Source organism: Castor canadensis, chromosome 16 (assembly GCF_047511655.1).
Source record: "Castor canadensis chromosome 16, mCasCan1.hap1v2, whole genome shotgun sequence".
NCBI lineage: Eukaryota > Metazoa > Chordata > Mammalia > Rodentia > Castoridae > Castor > Castor canadensis.
The window spans coordinates 1,554,125-1,571,227 of NC_133401.1; the positions used below are offsets into that span (position 1 = coordinate 1,554,125).

Consider the following 17,103-nt stretch of genomic DNA (forward strand, 5'->3'; position numbering starts at 1 on the left):
TTTTTTAACTCCTTTGGACAGACTCAGCAGTCGTTTTTTTTTTTAAAGTCATCACTCTTTGGGGCTGCTCCAGAAAGCAGGGGAGTGACAAGCTACTGGCTGCCTGCCCTCAGCCCTGGCCAGTGTTCCAGGGTGGCTCCTGAGACCCCTGGGGCCCATCCCGCAGAGCCCCTCTTCAGTCACCAGGCAGGGAGGGCTTCCCCCATCCCTTCCCCAGGCCTAAGAACTGCTTCTCCCTTCTCCTGTTCTTCATCGACAGCCCACAGGGCAGCTGCCTGAGCAGCACTCACGGCCAGGTCCCTGTAGGGGGCACTCCAGAGCCAAGGAACTGCCTCTAGCTGTGTAACTGGCTGGACGTATGTCCCATGACCCCAGCTGTGGCCCTGGTCCAGCTGTCCCCTTGCCACTGCTGGAGGACGGGTTGTTTGTACTGTCCTTGGGGCAGGGGAGTAGGGCTGTAGCCCCCAGGGTCTGCTGAGTTAAGGATGGGTTTGACCATGCTCCCCGACCCTTTGCAGTGGTGAGAACGCGGCTGTGCTGCACTATGGACACGCTGGGGCCCCCAATGATCGCACAATCCAGGACGGAGACATGTGGTAAGTGAGATGGGCCCTGCTCCTGCCCAACCTAGCTCTGGTGTGAACAGCTGGCCAAGGTTGAACGCTTGACATCAAGTCAACCAGGGGCTTGTGGGTCCTTGTCCCAAGAGAGCTGAGCACAACAAGGCCCTGGACCTGCTCTCAGCCCAGACTTCCCTGCCGTGAGCACTGGCCTGCTCAGTGCCTTCTCCAGAGCCAAATCCTGCATCCTGCAAGTAAGCACCATGTGGGGGGTTGCAGGCGGGGCCCTTGTTGTTTCCTGTGGTGCCATGGATGGTGGGCTTTCTGTCCCCCAGCCTCTGCCAGGCTGTCCTCTCTATCCAGTGAGCTCTGTACTTCCAGCCCTGGGTCTTGGTGCCCAGAGGCCCCACACATCATGAAGCCTGCCAGCTTCAGCCACAGCCTCTTGGCATACCCACCCATGGCTTCAGCAAGTCCTGAGCACTGGTGCTGTACACTCAGCCCCTCACAGAGGCTGTGACAAGGCAGTGTGAGCAGGCCCCAGCCTCCCCAAGAACGTGATCCTGCTCACAGCTCCCGGCCACAGAGTGTAAAGTACACTGCTTGGGAGAGGTCTGGAGGCACTCACAGATGCAGCCCTGTCGCCATCACTCAGTGCCCCCAGCCTGTCCTCGCCACTGTCCTCTCATTAGCCAGGGCCAACCTAAGCCACACCAGAGTGCTGAGAGTTGTGCTGGGGTCTGGGTTCAGCCACAAGCCATCCTAGGCCACCCTTGACCTTGCTGTGGTCACTGACTAGCAGAAAGGAGTCTCCTGCTTTGCCCGGGTCGTGCATGCCTTTTTATCCTTGGCTGATGCCAAGGTCTGCAGAACACTGCTCCTTCCTCATAGTGCCATGGTCTCCTCTCAGCTTGGCTGGAGCCTGGCTCACCTCGGGGTGTGGCACAGTTCAGGGGCGCTGGGCTCAGGGTGGGGCCCAAGGAATTTGGGCAGAAGATTGGCTGCTTCAGATATGGCTCAGCTGGAAACCAGGGAAGGAGAAGGGCCCCCTCCTGGCAATGGCCAAGCCCCTGGGGGCCCCAGAGGGACCAGCTGTGGTCTCTGTAGAGACCATCATCTCCTGAAAGTGGTTCTGATGCTCTTTGATCTTGTGGTCCATTCTGACTGACCCAGGACAGGGCAGAGCTAACCATACCAGGTCCCTGCTGTCCTAGGGAAGCTCTAGCTGACGAGGGCTCCATACCACAGCATGTGGCCAGAGTTTGTCTCCATGAGCTCAGTGCACCCCAGGTCACTTCTCCTGTCCTTTACCTGCCCTAGAGGGGGTCCTCACCCCGTTAGAGGCCAGTCCCAGCTATACTCATGGGGACCCTGGAGAGATGGGGCACAGGCTGTGCACATCAGGCCTCCACACGCCATGGTCTCGTGGGCAGCTTGTGGCACCTGTGTCTTCCAGTACAGCAGTAAGCAGGAGAGATCCAAGGAAACCCATGGATGCTCATGCCAGGCCCAAATTGGTGATTTTGTTCTTCTACTGCTAACTTTGAAATGTAGCCAGTAGAATAATTATGAGTTTATTACAGTCAATTTATTATGCAGCATTTAGAACAACATGTTTTGTTGATTACTGCTACTGCCAGATTGCTGGCGGCATTTACAATCTATTGTTTCATTGAAATTGATCTGCTGAGCGCCTGCCGCGTTCGGTAAATAATAAATCACTCTGTTATCCCAACATAAAAGCCACAGTACTTCACCAAAAGGTATGAAACCAGAACACAGGCATAGCAGGGAGTTGTTCCCAACACTGAGTGACTCGTGGCACACGTCACAGTGGTGGGCTTGGGGTCTGAGCCTTTGACATTGGGTAAAAAATGCCTCAGAGATATTGTAACTGTTAGTAGCAGGGCTCTTTGGGGATGGTAGCTGGTCCGAGAAGTGGCAGTGAGGGGGAGTGCAGAGGGGCAGACGGCCCTTTCCCTCTGTCTCTCTGACGTCCCAGGCATGGGTAATCCTCCACACTTCAGTACACACACACACACACGCACACACACACGCACGCACACGGAGCCTGTGCTCACTGCTCCTGGGTGTCATAGAGCACTCGGCCCCAAGGACATTCAGAAATACTAAGTGCAAAGTGCAGAGTTCAGGGCCTGTGGGCAAGAGTTGCAGGATGGCTGTCTTCATCAGTCCAGACCCTGCGGTCTGTTACCTGGCTGATAACAGACTACGAGCCGGGCCTGGTTTATTTATGAAGAGATTTTTGGTTTTGTTTTGTTTTTTGAGATAGCCTAGGCTGGCTTGAACTTGTGATTCTCCTGCCTCAGGCTTCCAAGTCCTGGGATTATAGGGGTGAGCCACCACATCTGCTTACAGACCAGGTTTTTTTCAGCCCCACCCTTGTTCTCTTGGGTATGGGTGCCAGGTGGGGCTTGAAGTCAGCTGTGCCCAGTCCCCACCTCCTCTGTCCTCATAGCAGTAGGAACTTCCTTAGAGCCCAGCAGGGGCCTCTGTGGGCCACAGTCCTCAGCCACGGAGGCCTGGACCTTAGACGCACTGGTTCATACTGCAGGTCAAGCTTGTCATCCAGGAACTGAGAAGAGCATCCCTCAGCCCCGGCTCCCTCCCTGTTTCTGCAGGATTCCAGTAGAGGGATAGGACGTGGTATGGCTCAAAGCCCTGGGGTCCTCCCCTCCACTAGGTCAGAGCTGTGAGCCCTTGTGTAGGGCCTGCAGCTGTGAAGCCCCCTGGAGCTTTCCTCTGGGTTCCCAGAGCCCTTCCTCTGTGTCCTGGAGTTGCCCATGAACCCTGCCAACAGGTCACCCTCCTAAAGGGACCATTGGCTGCCTTTTGTTGTCTTTTTTGTTCAGGCAAGCAAGCAGGGCTTCTAAAACAGGGTTCCCAAGTGTAGCACTCTTGGTAATAAATGCTTTCAACATGTTTGTACAAACGATGGAGCCTGACAAGGTCACTGGAGGCTCTTCTCCAGGGAGAGGCCCCAGGAGACCGTCCTCACTGCATCCTGCCCAGGCAGAGAGTGTGGGCGCAGCTGTGGCTAGGACGTACACCTCTGCCAGCTTGTCTTTGAGCCCTTGTGCTCTGCCTCTTCCTCCCAAAGCCATCCAGGGCTGGGGACATCAAAGCCCATGGGCCCATGGAAACTCCAGGGGCTATCAAGCTGTGCCTGAGCCACCAGGGAATATCGTCACCCTTGTCCAAATCCACTGGGAAGCAGAGCAGCCCAACCTGTAGGCAGGTTGTGGCTGGTGGGGGGTGAGCCGATTCCAGCATTGGCCAGAAGAGGGCAGTGCTGCCTCAGGACATAGACCAGGCCTCTCCTGTAGTGGTCCATGTTGCCCTGGGGTGTGGGAGGAGGACCTGCAGCCCTGCCTGGGAGGATTGGTCTATCCCAGCCCCACACTCCCACAGCTTGCCAGTGGCCCCTCCCTCTCCTCTACCTGGCACCTTACCTGTCTGACCAGCAGAGGTGGAGCAACTGCTTGCCTTGACCAAAGCCTGACTTTCTCGTGATTACATCCCAGGACAGTGCTGACCCCACACACACGCAGGCCACGCCTATGAGCTGGGGTGGCCCCAGAGCCCCTTCTGCAGGGCCATCGCTGCTCAGATGTGCTGACCCTACCCCTGCAGGCTGGGTGCCTACTTCCCCAGGGCTTCAGCAGCCCCTCAGCATTTCTGGGTCCCTGAAGACTAGGATTGGACAATTCTCCCTACCTCTGGTTGCCTGGGTGTCTGTGTGCTGTGGTCCCCAAAAGGGTGACTCCATGCCTGGGGCTGTAGCAAGGAGCTCCCCAGTCCCACTTTACTTGGTGCCTAGTACCTTGATGTCACTCCAGGGCCTATTCCCTGCTGCCAGACCCCCTCCCCCAACCCAGAGGGACCCTTGATTGTCACCTGAGCATTTTGTAGTCTTAAGGAAATGCTAGTTCTTTGGGCAAAAGAACTCTTGGTGGGCACAGGCCCTGGTCAGCTGTTTGTCCAGACAAGTTGACCATGGTCTTCAACGTCCCATCTCGGTTCAAAGTACCCTTGACATTCTAACCAGAGCTCACACTCAGAGATATGCCCTGGTTCCTCCCGGACGCCTCCCCGTGAGTTTTCTCTCCTCCTTGGAGTTAGTCAGTGTTTCATGGCTGCTCGATTGATGTCACAACCCACAGTTAGAAAAGCACTAGACTAGACAGCCTGGGTGCTCACAGACATCACAAGACACTGGTCACCAGAAAAGTGAAATGAAGCACATGCTGTGTGCCTAATGGTCACTGCCTGCCTCCCCCCACCCACAGTGGCCACTGCCCTGAGGCTCCACCCCAGGCCACAGTGCCTTTGAGGCAACAAGCCCTCTGGGTGGGGCGGTAGCAGCTGGGTGTGGTGCTCTTCCTGGACCCTTGGCCCAACGCTGTTGCTGGACGTTTGTCCATGTAGAATGGCAATGCTAACTCTGTCCAGACACAAGAGGGCCCCAGCACGTGCTGTTCCCATCATCGTGCACACAGGGATTGCTGGCCCTGGGGCCTGGGGACAGGAAGCTGTTGCTGGCGCGGGCACTGTTCCCATCTACCCAGGCCCTGTAAGGAGGTGGTCAGCCTGTGGCCCTGGGGAGTCTTAAGGACCTCAGTGATAGCCTTTGTTCCTACTGGCCACACCTGGAGGCCAGTACTACACAGAAGGCCTGGCAGGGAGCTGACAGTCCTTGCACTGGGGACCAGCGTTCACAAGCAGGGCTGCCTGCTGTGGCAGATATGCAGAAGTGATCTGGGTGCCTTCCTTTCTGCCTCCTGCTGAGGTCTGGGGAAAGTGTGAGCTTCCTGCTGCTCAGAAAGCCCAGCCCGGCCTTGAGGTGCAAACTGGGGTGTCTGTACAAAGTGAGTGTGCCGTGCTGAACACGCACGTGTGTGAGGCGTGAGTCCTGGGTGAGAAGTAGCTGAACTGTACTACATATGCAGGAGGTTAAAATAAAGCCACAATCTGAGTACAAAGTAGCCCTTGTGTAAACATTGCAGCGTTTCCCTCTGAGGTCTTCTGCCCTTGGGCTGGCCGGTCCCTGCAGGGGGGCCAAGGGAGTTGACAGGGGCCCAGGGAGGGTTTGGGTGGGCCAATGGTGGCAGGTAGCCCAGGCCTAAAGCTGCCCGGGAAGAGCCAGCGGAAGACAGAACCTCTCATCTCAGCCAGAAACACAGCCATAGGAACACATGTGAGGAAGGAGACGCCAGCATTTTGCTGGGAGATGTGCAATCTCTCCCAGATGTCTCACATCACCACACTCACTCTCTCGCCAGCAATTGCCGTGTCCCCCGTGGGTGTCCCCAGGCAGCCAGGAAGGAGGGATCCTGCATTTTCACCCCAGCCAAGTATGACCAAATTCTCGTTTTTGCATTTGAGAGGATGGTTGCAGTAGACAGGAGTGGAGAGAGATGATTTATCAAAGTGATGGCTTTTGTCTCTGGATTCCAAGTGGCTTGAACTGAATCACTCATGTGTAAAAGCTGAGGAAGATTTAAAATGACAACGAGGCAGAAAAAGATGGGGAACTGAAAACACGAAAATAGACTGGAGCCCGTGCCCGACCGTCCTGGGCAGGACAGAGCTGGTGGACTCAGTGCATACTTCCTTTTCCAGAAAGTGGACACTTTTAAACAAACACAAAAAAAACCACAGCTGAAGTCTTCTAGAAGCTGGGAGATAAAGCCAGGCTGGCTGAGGGAATCTGAGCAGCCCAGACTTTCTGTTTTATCAAAGAGGGGAGGTTCAGCTTCTGATCTGCTCTGCAAGCCTTGTTTTGTACTGTTCTAGAGGATTCCACCATTTGGTGTGCTCTTGTAGGCTTCCTGGTTTGTTTTGGTTTATTTGAATAGTTCAGTTTCTGGGAACTTTGTGCCCAGGAGAGCTGCTACAGGTCACCCTCCAATGTGGCACCTCTCAGGAATCTGTGTCCCCACTCCTGACTCTGTCCTGTTTGCCCAGGGCATTCTTGGATGTTCTAAACCAACAAACCACAAACCATTTTCCTTTGTTGACTCTGGGGAGCCCAAATCAAAACGTTCTGTTTTCCCAGACCAAACTCAGCCAGGGCCCCATGCAGCTGTGTCCCCACTGCTGCCTGCTCTGTGGCCATGACAGGACACAAACCTGCAGCAAGGGTCATGTTCCCATTTTGAAGATGGGAGAGCTGAGGTCTGAAAGTGCCAGAGCCAGGACAAGAAAGTGGTTTGCTGACTCATTTACTCTACTTCCCCAGCTCAGGGTGGTGTTGGGCCCTTGTTCGGAGCCTGTTTCCCTTCTATTTCAGGCTCAGATGTGCCCCACCCTCTGGGGCCTGCTCTCAGGGGATCATGCCCCATACATCAGTAAATACAAGGGCAGCCACTGGCCCTGGAAAGCAGGTTCCTGGCTACATCTGCTCTGAGCCTGTTCCATCACCCTCATACAACTGAGCTGAGCGGGTCACCCTCAAGTGAGGCCCAGGCCCCCTGGGTCTGCTCCAGACAGGGTCCTCCACAAGACACTTTGACCCAATCCAAGTTCCCTGTGCTGCTGGTGGAGGCTTGGTCCCACCCTGAGAATCACCTGAGGTGTTATCTGTACCTTCTGCACTGTTGACACTGTTTATGGTGTTTTGCAATCAGAAAAGACAGATTAAAAAGTGCCCAGCAGAGGACTTTGTATTCCAGCAAAGTGTCCAGGGCATTCAGGCTTTCCCTTTAAAATTCTCCTGCCATGGGCTAGCTGGTGCTGCCTGGCAGGCCACGTGGCCCAACTTCTTGCTCCACGCTCAGGGCCAGAGTCCCACCCCTGCCCCAAAGGCCACACAGCAGCTTCTGGAACGTCTGTGGCCACCACTAGAGTTGGATTTGGGTGAGAGGTCCTTGTAAAGGAAGTCACAGCTGTGCCTGTTGCTGTGATTGGTCAGGATGTGTGTGGCTGCAGATGGACCCCCCATAGGGAGCCCAGGACGGAGTTGGACGCCAGCAGGGCTGGGCTCAGCCTGTACAGAGGGCTGCTCCCGCTTCCTCAGCTCTACTCACCCCTGTGGTCACCTGGCCCTGAGAACGTAGGCCAGACTCCAGGGATGGACTGCTGTCCCCCAGCAATTTGATCAGGATCAGTGTTGTGACTTGGCCATGACCCCATGAAAGAGCTGAGTAGGCTACTTGGTCCCCACTCGGTGTCAGCCTTTAGGTGCTCAGGTGGGACAGGATGGAAAGGGGTGCCCCACCTGTACACCCCCTTGTGTCTACCCAGGTCTCCCCCTGGGCCACTTTGGTGACTCTCTGCAGTCCTCAGGGCCAGGCCTGGACCCAACATTCCTTCATATGTCCTGTCTCACTCTACCTAAGGGTTCGCAGGGCACAATTCTTACCTGCCCTTGACCAGAAAGCCCTCTTGCCCTTTGTGCAGCAAGGGCCATCTCTACAAGGGCCATTTCTACTCCTTCCAGGTCCTGCTGTGCTGGGGGCCCCATCATGGGATGTACACAAGGGTGGCTCAGCCACCATCCTGACTCAGCAGGCCTGGCCGTCTTCCACCATGGTCCTGCCTCTGCTGGGCCTCTCCTGTCCTCCCTAGTGCACAGCTTTCCATATTCCACACTGTCTGTGCCTGGCTTAGCTCCTGCGGGGGTGCAGGGCCACCCAGCACACAGGGTAGTGGGGGGTCAGGTGGCAGCATCATTTGGACCTTGGCAAAGCCCTGCTGGGCCTGAGGCCACCCTCAGGGACAAGTCTGCCCCACCTCAGCAGGGAGATCATGGTATAGGGCTTTCTTCAAGGCAGGGAACACCTGAGCTGGAGTAGCACCAGAAGCACCAGCTGTCTAGGGTTCCACCCAAGTGCTCTGGGCCTGTGGGAAGCAGGTGTTGCGGGTCATCCCCCATCCTCAGCTGGAGAGATGTGTGTTGTGTCCATCCGCAGACCCCTTACAGCTTCTTCATCCTCCCCTGTCCCCAGGAGCATTGCCTCAACCTCCCTGGGTACATGGCAGACCTGGGGGTGTCTGTTAGCTCACTTATATAGAGGCAGGTGGCACATATCTATCCCTCCTATTCTGCAAGTAAGGTCCTACCAGAGGACCTGCTGAGGCCAGACCAGGGAGGGTGACCTCACTCTCCTCCCTACAGCCCTCTGCATCACTTCCATTCCTGGGGACAGATAGACCGCTGTCAGGATAGTTCTGGGTTTCTATGCTGCTCATACCCCACTGGGAAACACCAGGTAGAGCTGCTTGCCCTTCTCACACTTCCAGACGGGGTGGCCTCAGCTCCCTGCCACATCCAAACCAAGGCAAGCTGCCCTCAGGTCTGGGGAGAAGACCAATAGGAGCAGCGGGGGGAGGAGAGGAGTGGCAACACCCCCCAAGATCCTCCAGCTCACACTCCCTTTCCCGCAGCCTGTTCGACATGGGCGGAGAGTATTACTGCTTTGCTTCAGACATCACCTGCTCCTTTCCTGCCAATGGCAAATTCACGAAGGACCAAAGGGCCATCTATGAGGCAGTGCTGCGCAGCTGCCGAGCGGTCATGAGTGCCATGAAACCAGGTGAGGTGAGGGGTGGGCAAGTGGGGCCTGCTGAGGACCCACCTGGCACAGGGAGGTGGGCACTGTGTGGCAGACACCACAGGAAGTGGGTCCTGCATTCTGGGGTTGGCATCTACCCTTGTACTTGACCAGTGAGATTCCTGATGGCCTCAGGTTACCAGGGCCACTCCTAGGACACAGGTCTGACCGCCAATCAGGAACAGAGCCTGGGGCCAAGTAGCTCAGCCTTCCGTCGTACCTAGTGTCCCTTCTGGCCTCTTCTCGCTGCACATCTCTTCGCCCACACTGGTCATTGGGAGGTCAGCATGTCCCCTGGCCAGCCTTGGACACTGGCATCAAGTTAGACTCTGGAGAGGATTCTAGCCTCACTCGGTGGTTCAGTGCCCTCGAGCAGAATGCTTTTCCCCTGGCTGGCTATTTTCTCGTCTATACATGGGGAAGCCCCAGCCCTTAGGGATCGATCTAAGGTACAAAGTGTCTCAACGCTGCCAGGCACCTTGATCATCTGTCATGGTCACCATCGCTGCCGCTGTGGTGGTGTTGAGTCTATGCCTGGGCCCAGCGTTCCCTCTCCCAGCAGGCCGTGTTGGCAGCCAGGAGCCTGCTCTGCCTGTCCCCAGCCTTCAGTGTCCAGCCTCTGCTGGTCTTCCCTACACACTCCAGACAGCCTGCAGAGACCAAGCAGCCTGCCCTGATGTCCTCTGCATGGTGGTCGTGCCTAGTAGCAGTGGTCCTCTGGGGGGGAAGCAGGATCTCCCCCGCCACCCCAGTAAGGCTGACTTCTGGCCTGCCTCTGGGACATTCAGGTACCATCCCCATAAAGTGGTGACAAGGCCACACTGTATTCTGGTGAGCCCCCAGCCCTCCATGGTGCTGAGAGGTGGGGTCCAGCATGGGGGACATGCTTCCAGCCCTCCAGGCTTCAGAATAGCCCACCCTGCAGTCTGGATTCCTTACAGCCTGAGCATGGCTACTGTGTGCCAGTTGCCAATTGCCCCCAGGACAAGCCCTCTGGAGACACAGGCTCTTGGGCACCACTGGCCAAACCTAATTCTCGACTGGTCCTGCAGTGGTGACTCGCTCACACTACCCCAGGTGTGCCCAGTCCACTGAGGCACTGGATTTTACTTTTGATTGTAAGCACCAGAATGGTGCTAGCCAGGCGAGGCCATTGGGTGCTGTCAAAATCCATAGAGGGAGAAAAGGAAGTGAGGCGTGGCCAGAGCTGAGATGCTCAGTGGTTTAGGATTCCCTACAGGAGGGAGCTCCTGCCTGGAATCATGGGGCCAGGTTCTGTGCTAGTCGTATGGGCTCCAGTGCTCTTCCACTTGATGCCCGCACAGGGTGGAGGGTAGCGAGAACCTGGTGCTGGCTCAGGTCACCCACTCCTTCCTTCAATGTTGCTCACTGCTTTCCTGGCCCGGCTGGCTCCTGAGGCAGCCCATCGGCCTCCCTGGGTAGGGAGGCTCAGGCATCCTCCACAAGCCATGTGGGGTTCACTGGCATAGAAGAGGCAGCACTGTGGAGCCCCAAGGTGAGGTTTTGGGGTCCAGGATGCAGGTTCCTCCCCAGAGAGCCCCAGGCCTGGCCCAGCTGCCTGCTGGTTGTGTGCCTTGCTCCAGCCCTTTGCTCACTTCCGTCCCAACTGGCTGGAATAGTTTCCCTGCCCTGTCCCAAAGCAGGGGCCATGCCAGGGAAGGCACAGCTGGTCACTGGCATCTGCCCTTTCGTTACGGGCTAGCAGAGAGCTGGCCATAGTCAAGTGTTTCTTCGTGTTCTGCGGATGGTGAGCAGAGGCATGGAGGCCCTCTGGGGCCCTGGCTGACATGGAGTTCCCAAGTGAGGGACTGTGGTGGCTCCACAGAGCCTTGATAAAAAAGAAGGTCCTGAGCTCCAGAACGGTAACATCCCCGGATGTGGCCTCTCGTGACCCAGAACTTGCTGGGTCAGCATTTGGCTGCTGAGCCCGTGGCCCCATGGCCCATGGCTGGGGTGACAGCCATGATTGAGGAGCCAACTGCTGGTTCGGAGGGGACCTCAGCATCAGTTATTTTCAGAGGAGGTGCAACATGAGCGGGACTTTCTGCACAGCCCCCATTCCAGTCCCGAGATTCCCCAGGGGCTAAGGCGCCATGAGGAAGGTACTGGGGTCAGACTCCAGCACCAAAGCCCTAGGACTAGGCCTGGAGGGACGGGGGGGTCCAAGGACAGGAACTCAGACATGACCCAAAGAGATGGAGAAGGAAATCCTAAGAGTAAACGCACTCCTGAAGGATGACAGTGCTGATGGCTAATCTTGGTCACGGCTGCAGAAGGGAACAGGACCTTACGCTGAGACATGCTGCCACAGTAGACAGACCCTCACAGGGTGACCCCTTGCATAAGAGAAAGGAGTACGAACCTGGATTCGCGGGCTGGTGGCATGGCTCGAGAGGTAGGGCGCCTGCCTGCCCAGCAAATGTGAGACCCTGAGTTCAAACCCCAGTTCCACAAAAAGCAACCCCAAACAAATGTGGATGTGCATGCACTTTTGAAGTCTGCAATGACAAAGGGACACGGAGTTGGGGACCACATGCACTGTGTCCCTTGTTATTTTTTTGACCTGTCCATGGAGCGATCACCTGGCAGTGGGTCTCATCCTCTCCTCGTAGCATGGGCATTTTGAATATAGTCCTCATTTAAATAATCACTATTGCAGAGGCAGAAGGTTGTCTGGGAAGGTGGGGCAGGGTGTCTTCTCCCAGATCTGTAAGCACAGCCCCTCCACCAAGAACTGAGGGGGGAGGCCTCTGCCACCCAGCTATGCAGTGCTGACCTCACCAAGCCATTCTCTGCAGGTGTCAGTGTCATTGCACACCTCAGCCAACTGTGTCACTGTTAACCTCGTGTGATATCTTCAAACATCCACCGTCAGTAATGAAATGAAGGTGTCCGGCTGGAAAGGGCTGATGCTCCCAGTAGTGGAAGCAGAGCTTGCTGCTGTCTGTAAGAGGCCCGGGGCCTGGTCAGCATCTCGGTGTGGAGCATCTCAGTGTGGAGCAGATTGCATGAATCCCAGCCTGCCATCATGCCGCAGGAAAGAAGGTTTATGATTGTCTGTCACAGCCCACCCTGGCGTAGGGCTCAGACACAAGTTTGTGGGAAGTTCACGAGTCAGGATATGGGAAAATGGTGCTGTCTCCCTGGCCGCCTGCTTGGCACTCCAGGTTTTAGTCTGAGGAGCTTTTTACCCCTTGCCCTGTGCCTGAGACTGAGGGTGGCTGAGCCCTGGCCACAGGAAAGTCTGTTGAGGCTTGGGCAGGGCCTGGGTGGCACCTCCACAGTTGGTGGCCTGGCCAGCACAGTGGCCCCACTCAGGAACCTCAGTTCTGTCCAGAAGGGCTGGCTCACAGGCCAGAGAGAAAGGCCTGGGGCTGGGTGTCAGCACCCACCTGCTCCCCAGTCCTGTGGGGCTGACTGGCCATGCCGACTCCTGGGTTAGCCTTAGGCTTCAGGCCCATCCAGGGGTGGTGGCTGGAGTGAGCCTACCAAGCTCAAATGAATTGTTTCCAAGTTCTACTCTCCCCCGCCTCTGGGTTTGTGTGCCCTGCACAGAGCCAGCCCCGAGGAGCCTGTGTCAAGGCCTTGGGAGTGCCCTGTGTGCGTGTTGGGGGTGGAATAGCGTTCCCAGCAGTGCCCCGTTCCCAGCAGTGCCCCGTACAGAGTGTGGCACACTGAGTATTGCCAAAGACAGAGCCGGGCTCCCTCTGGTCACACAGTTATAGCCTGGCCTGGGGATGTGGAGTTCTGTACCCACAGAGCTGCTCTCCAGATGGGACAGATAGCCTCCCATAGCATTGAGGTGGCTGTGACTAGGACTGCCCCCTGCCCGTCCCAGCGGAAATGTCCCTGGTTTGTGGGTCCAGTGGTGGGCCAAGACAAACACCCCACAGAGACTGCCTGGCTGCTTCCTGTGACCTTCCAGGGAAGAGTAAATAAAGACAAGCAGGAAATCATACAATGATGCCCAGAGGAGAGAAGAAATGAGTGACCAGCATACACAGGGACCCACTGATACAGCCCCGGGGGCATTGAGGAATGCAGCTGGCTGGGCTGGGGGGGAGGAGGGGCAGTCCTCACTGACTGTGAGCCAGGGAAGAAGGGCTGAGCTCACCACTGCACAGGAGGGTGCACCTGGGCGACTGCCTCCCATGGACTCTGGCTTCTGGCCAGGTGGAATCCAAGGTCACCACAGCTGCAGGGGGTGTCAGGGCAAGCGGTCTACCTCATACTGGCCGCCCTGTCTCCATGGCACCAGAGCTCCCAGCCACCATGAGGGACGCTGGGAAGGTCCTGCTCAGGAGGGGTGGGGAGCGCCAGATGTCTGAGAGAGCAGCAGTGGTGTGGCCATCCCTGGCCCTGTCCTGCCCCCATTGAAGTTCCTACACTCTGCACCCAAGGCTCTTGTAGAGTCACCTCCCACTTCCCAGCACCCAACACATCCCCCTCAGCGCTCCCCATGCCTTGAGCACTGGGCCCTCCCCTTTCCTCCCCTCCATCCCTCTTCCCTTGCTCTCCCTAGAGCCTCCACCCCTGGAGCCACCATTCTTGTCACATGCAGCATGAGTGACACCTCTTTACTCTGCACAGCCCATGCGGTTTTGTGCAATGCCCAGCACTCCTGGCTCGTCCTTGGCATCAGGGTCCTGGCCACTCATGGCAGGTAGCGTTGCTAGCGTGGAGCCAGGAGGGGCCCCCAGAATGGGCCTAAGGGCCCCCACCTGGGATGGCCTGGTGAGGGAGGGACACAGGGCAGTGCCACATCAGAAGACCCAGTGCTATCTTCTGTGGCCGTTTCCTGTCTTTGCCTCCCTCCCAGACTGGGGGCAGGTAGAGGCGAGACCAAATAGCTGGACTTCCCCTTGGCTCTTGTCCTTAGGGATGGTGAGGAGTACAGGAGGTGGGGCAGGCAGCTATGCAGGGACCTAGTGTCCCCCTCACCATGGTGCCCTCTGTGGCAGGAGCCGGGACAGGAAGGGCCATTTCAGGCCCTGTGTCCACCTCTTTTGCAAGTTGCAGGACTGTGGGCAAGTTCCCTGGCTCCTAGTCTTCCCTCGGGGTGCTCTGCCAGGGTGTGTAGGGGAACTTTCCTCACCATCGAGGCGCCTGCAGCTTGAACAGATGCCCCTCCCTGTCCTCCTGCAGGATAAGTGGGTCCCCAAGATCCTGGCAGGAGACAGGGTGTAGGGTGGGCTGGGCTGGAGGTCTTCAACCCCACGCCAGCTTGGCCTGCCAGGAAGCTCCCTGCAACCCACGGACCTGCCCTGGGACCCGTGCCCTGCGTCTTCTCTCCTGAACCCCTAGGCCTGGCTCCTTATGTCAGCTGCCCCTCAGGACCACTGTCCACAGATGAAGTGAGCTCTTTGTCTGGAAGTGGCTCTGGACTAGGCTTCTAGCACATGGGACCCTCCACTGCCTTCCCAGCTTGGCTGAGGCCTGGGAGCCCTGGGAGCCCTTGGGGCTGTCACAGTCTGGGCAGGAAGCCTCGTGGCTATGATGGATGCTGCTGAAGCCAGAGCTCCCTGCCCCCCATTCCCCCTCACTCCCCCACCCCACCAAGGCAGGCTCCGCACCCAGCAGCCAGAGTGTTACCTGCAGAGCCCAGGTGGGCCCAGGAGACTGGCCTGTACCTGAGGCTGCTCTGGACCCATGCAGGGTCTGGGCACTGGGTCTCTAATCTCTCTGAGCCAAATGGCTTCATGAACCCCAAGTCCACCTTGCCCAGCCTGCTGTCTGAGCACAGAAGAGTGGGTGGGGTCACACCTGGCTGCTGGAAGCTGTGGTCTCCCGTCATTTGCGTTTCCCGAGTGCATGCTGGGTACCAGGCTTGGAGTGGGACACAGCCCCACCCTCAGGCTGCAGCCCTACCAGCCTGCTGTGCTGTGGAGGTCTGACAGCCCAGGACGGGGCAGTCCAAGAGGACTTCCTGGAGAAAGTACCTAAACAGAGGCCCCGGCACAGGAGGTGTGGCTGGAGGGGAGGGCCCAGCCAGGAGAAGTACGGGATAGGAGGAGCAGCTGTGGCCCTGTCTGCTGCCACCCTGGTCTGGCTGCCTGTCCCCTACAGGAGGGATGAGGCAGGAGACACAGGCTGGCTAGGGGCTGTGGGCATCCTCCCCAGCCTGGCCTGTCCACCGTGTGTTCCCAAGCAGTATCCAGGGGGCAGGGCTTAAGTTTGAGAGAAGTTTCGAGGTGTTCCAGATAGCCTTGAGGTGGCTGGAGGGAGGGCGGGAGGCACCGCCCCGTCTCTGTAATGTGCTTCCCCGTGTGGCATCCATCCATCCGGGCAGCCTGCGGGCTAGAGGTGGGAGGAGCCCAGGAGTTGGGCAGGCCCAGCTTGTGCCCACCAGCAGCCTAGCCCAAGGACGGTAACCTTGACACACTTCAGGGGCCCGCCCCAGCCGTGGGTGTCACAACCTCCATCCGTGCCAGACACTGGGGCCAAGTCACTGGAGGGTTAATCGCTGTCACAACCCTAACCGCACACAAGCAGAAACTCCCTGCTCACAGCCAAGAGAGCCGTGCTCAGGGCCTTCCCGAGGGGTGCAGACGAGGAAGACTGGAGGCGCCGCGGGGGCTGCCTGGGCTCCATGTCCGGGCGGGCGCCGGGCTGGCCCCCACGAGGAGCCACCGTGATGATTTATACCTGATTCCCACCCTCTGCTGAGGCCCGGCCAAGCCTGCAGTCTCACTATTAAAATTAGCTAGGCTGCATGTCCTGCGGCCTCCCTTTGGTGACCCCATCCCTAGCACAGCAGGCTGCCTGAGCTCATGCATTAGGCTGACTGGTAGGAGCCAAGTTTGCAGAGCTGGGGGGAGGGGGGCTGTCAGACCTGTGCCCCTGAGTGAGCAGACCTGAGGGGCACTCACTCTGCCAGGCTGAATCTGGGGTATCCTAGGAGCTACCTGGCCAGGCCCAGCCCCTCCCCCACTTGGGACACCAATATTCTGGTAGGGAGGTATGAGAAGCGAGGAAGGGAGGGCAGTTACAGGATGAAAGGTGGGAGAAGAAGCGATGGAGACAGCAGAGGGCCTCTTCCAGGGAGGTGACTTTGAATGTGATCAAGGCACGGGTCTGCCATGGAAAGGCCTGGGTGCACTTGTGGAGCAGAAAGGCAGCCTGGCCTTTGGAAAGGCCTGTGGGTGGGGAGGGGACAGATGAGGCCACTGGGATGTCTGGGAAGAACAGCAGCAGGAAGTGGTGTGGACCTGGCTTGCACTTCCAAAGTGTGGCCCTTCCCTCCTGCCTCTGATAGCGTAAGTGATGGGTCAGTAGGTGGCAGTGCCACTGTTTTGGGCGGCTGCCCTCAGCCCCTCGTGGGCTCTTTGACAGAGGCAGAATGTGAGATGCAGGGAAGCAGCTGGGCTGGGATTCCAGGCACCCCATCTTTACTTCAGGAATGGCAGCCATCAGAGAAAGCCCCACTCTGTATGTGGCCAGGACAACCCTAGAAGTGAGCAAGCAATAGTCAGGGCACCCCAGGCCTGCTGGGTAGGCAGATTCTAGACCCTGGAAAGCTTTCCCTGACCTAGCACCTCGCAGGCTGGGGAGCACTGGACAGAGCTGCAGTCAGGAGCAGGCCGAGGAGAAATTCTCTCTGCTTCCTCTCTTCCTGGCTCTCTTACGGACATTCTGGGCACCTTCCACTCCCTGCACCCTTGGGCCATGGTTCAGACACCGCCACCACCCATGAGCTGACCTGGTTGCAGCCCCGTGGTCGACGCAAAGCCCTGTACCTCCAGTCAACCTGTGGCCCTAGTAATGGCGTTTCCATTCCTAGCAGGCAGGCAGAGGTCCCCACCTTGGGGAGGTGGCCTGTGTCCCTGGGCAGGCTGGCCTCCCTGTTCACCCCAGAGCCTCGATGGTTGGTTGGGGGAGGGGCCCCAGGCCCTCCCCTCCTGTAGCGGCAGTGATCAAGTGTGAAGCAGGCCTAGCTCTCCAGGTTG

At 57.7% G+C, this 17,103-nt stretch overlaps 1 protein-coding gene across 1 annotated transcript in view; it reads left to right on the forward strand.

The window, feature by feature from the left end:
• Pepd (peptidase D) overlaps positions 1 to 17,103 on the forward strand; it is a 124,849-nt gene that overhangs the window by 102,970 nt on the left and 4,776 nt on the right. Inside the window, exons 11-12 of the mRNA XM_020181468.2 lie at positions 519 to 596; positions 8,970 to 9,118. Of these exons, the coding sequence (XP_020037057.2) occupies positions 519 to 596; positions 8,970 to 9,118 (227 nt within the window). The remainder of the gene's footprint in view (positions 1 to 518; positions 597 to 8,969; positions 9,119 to 17,103) is intronic.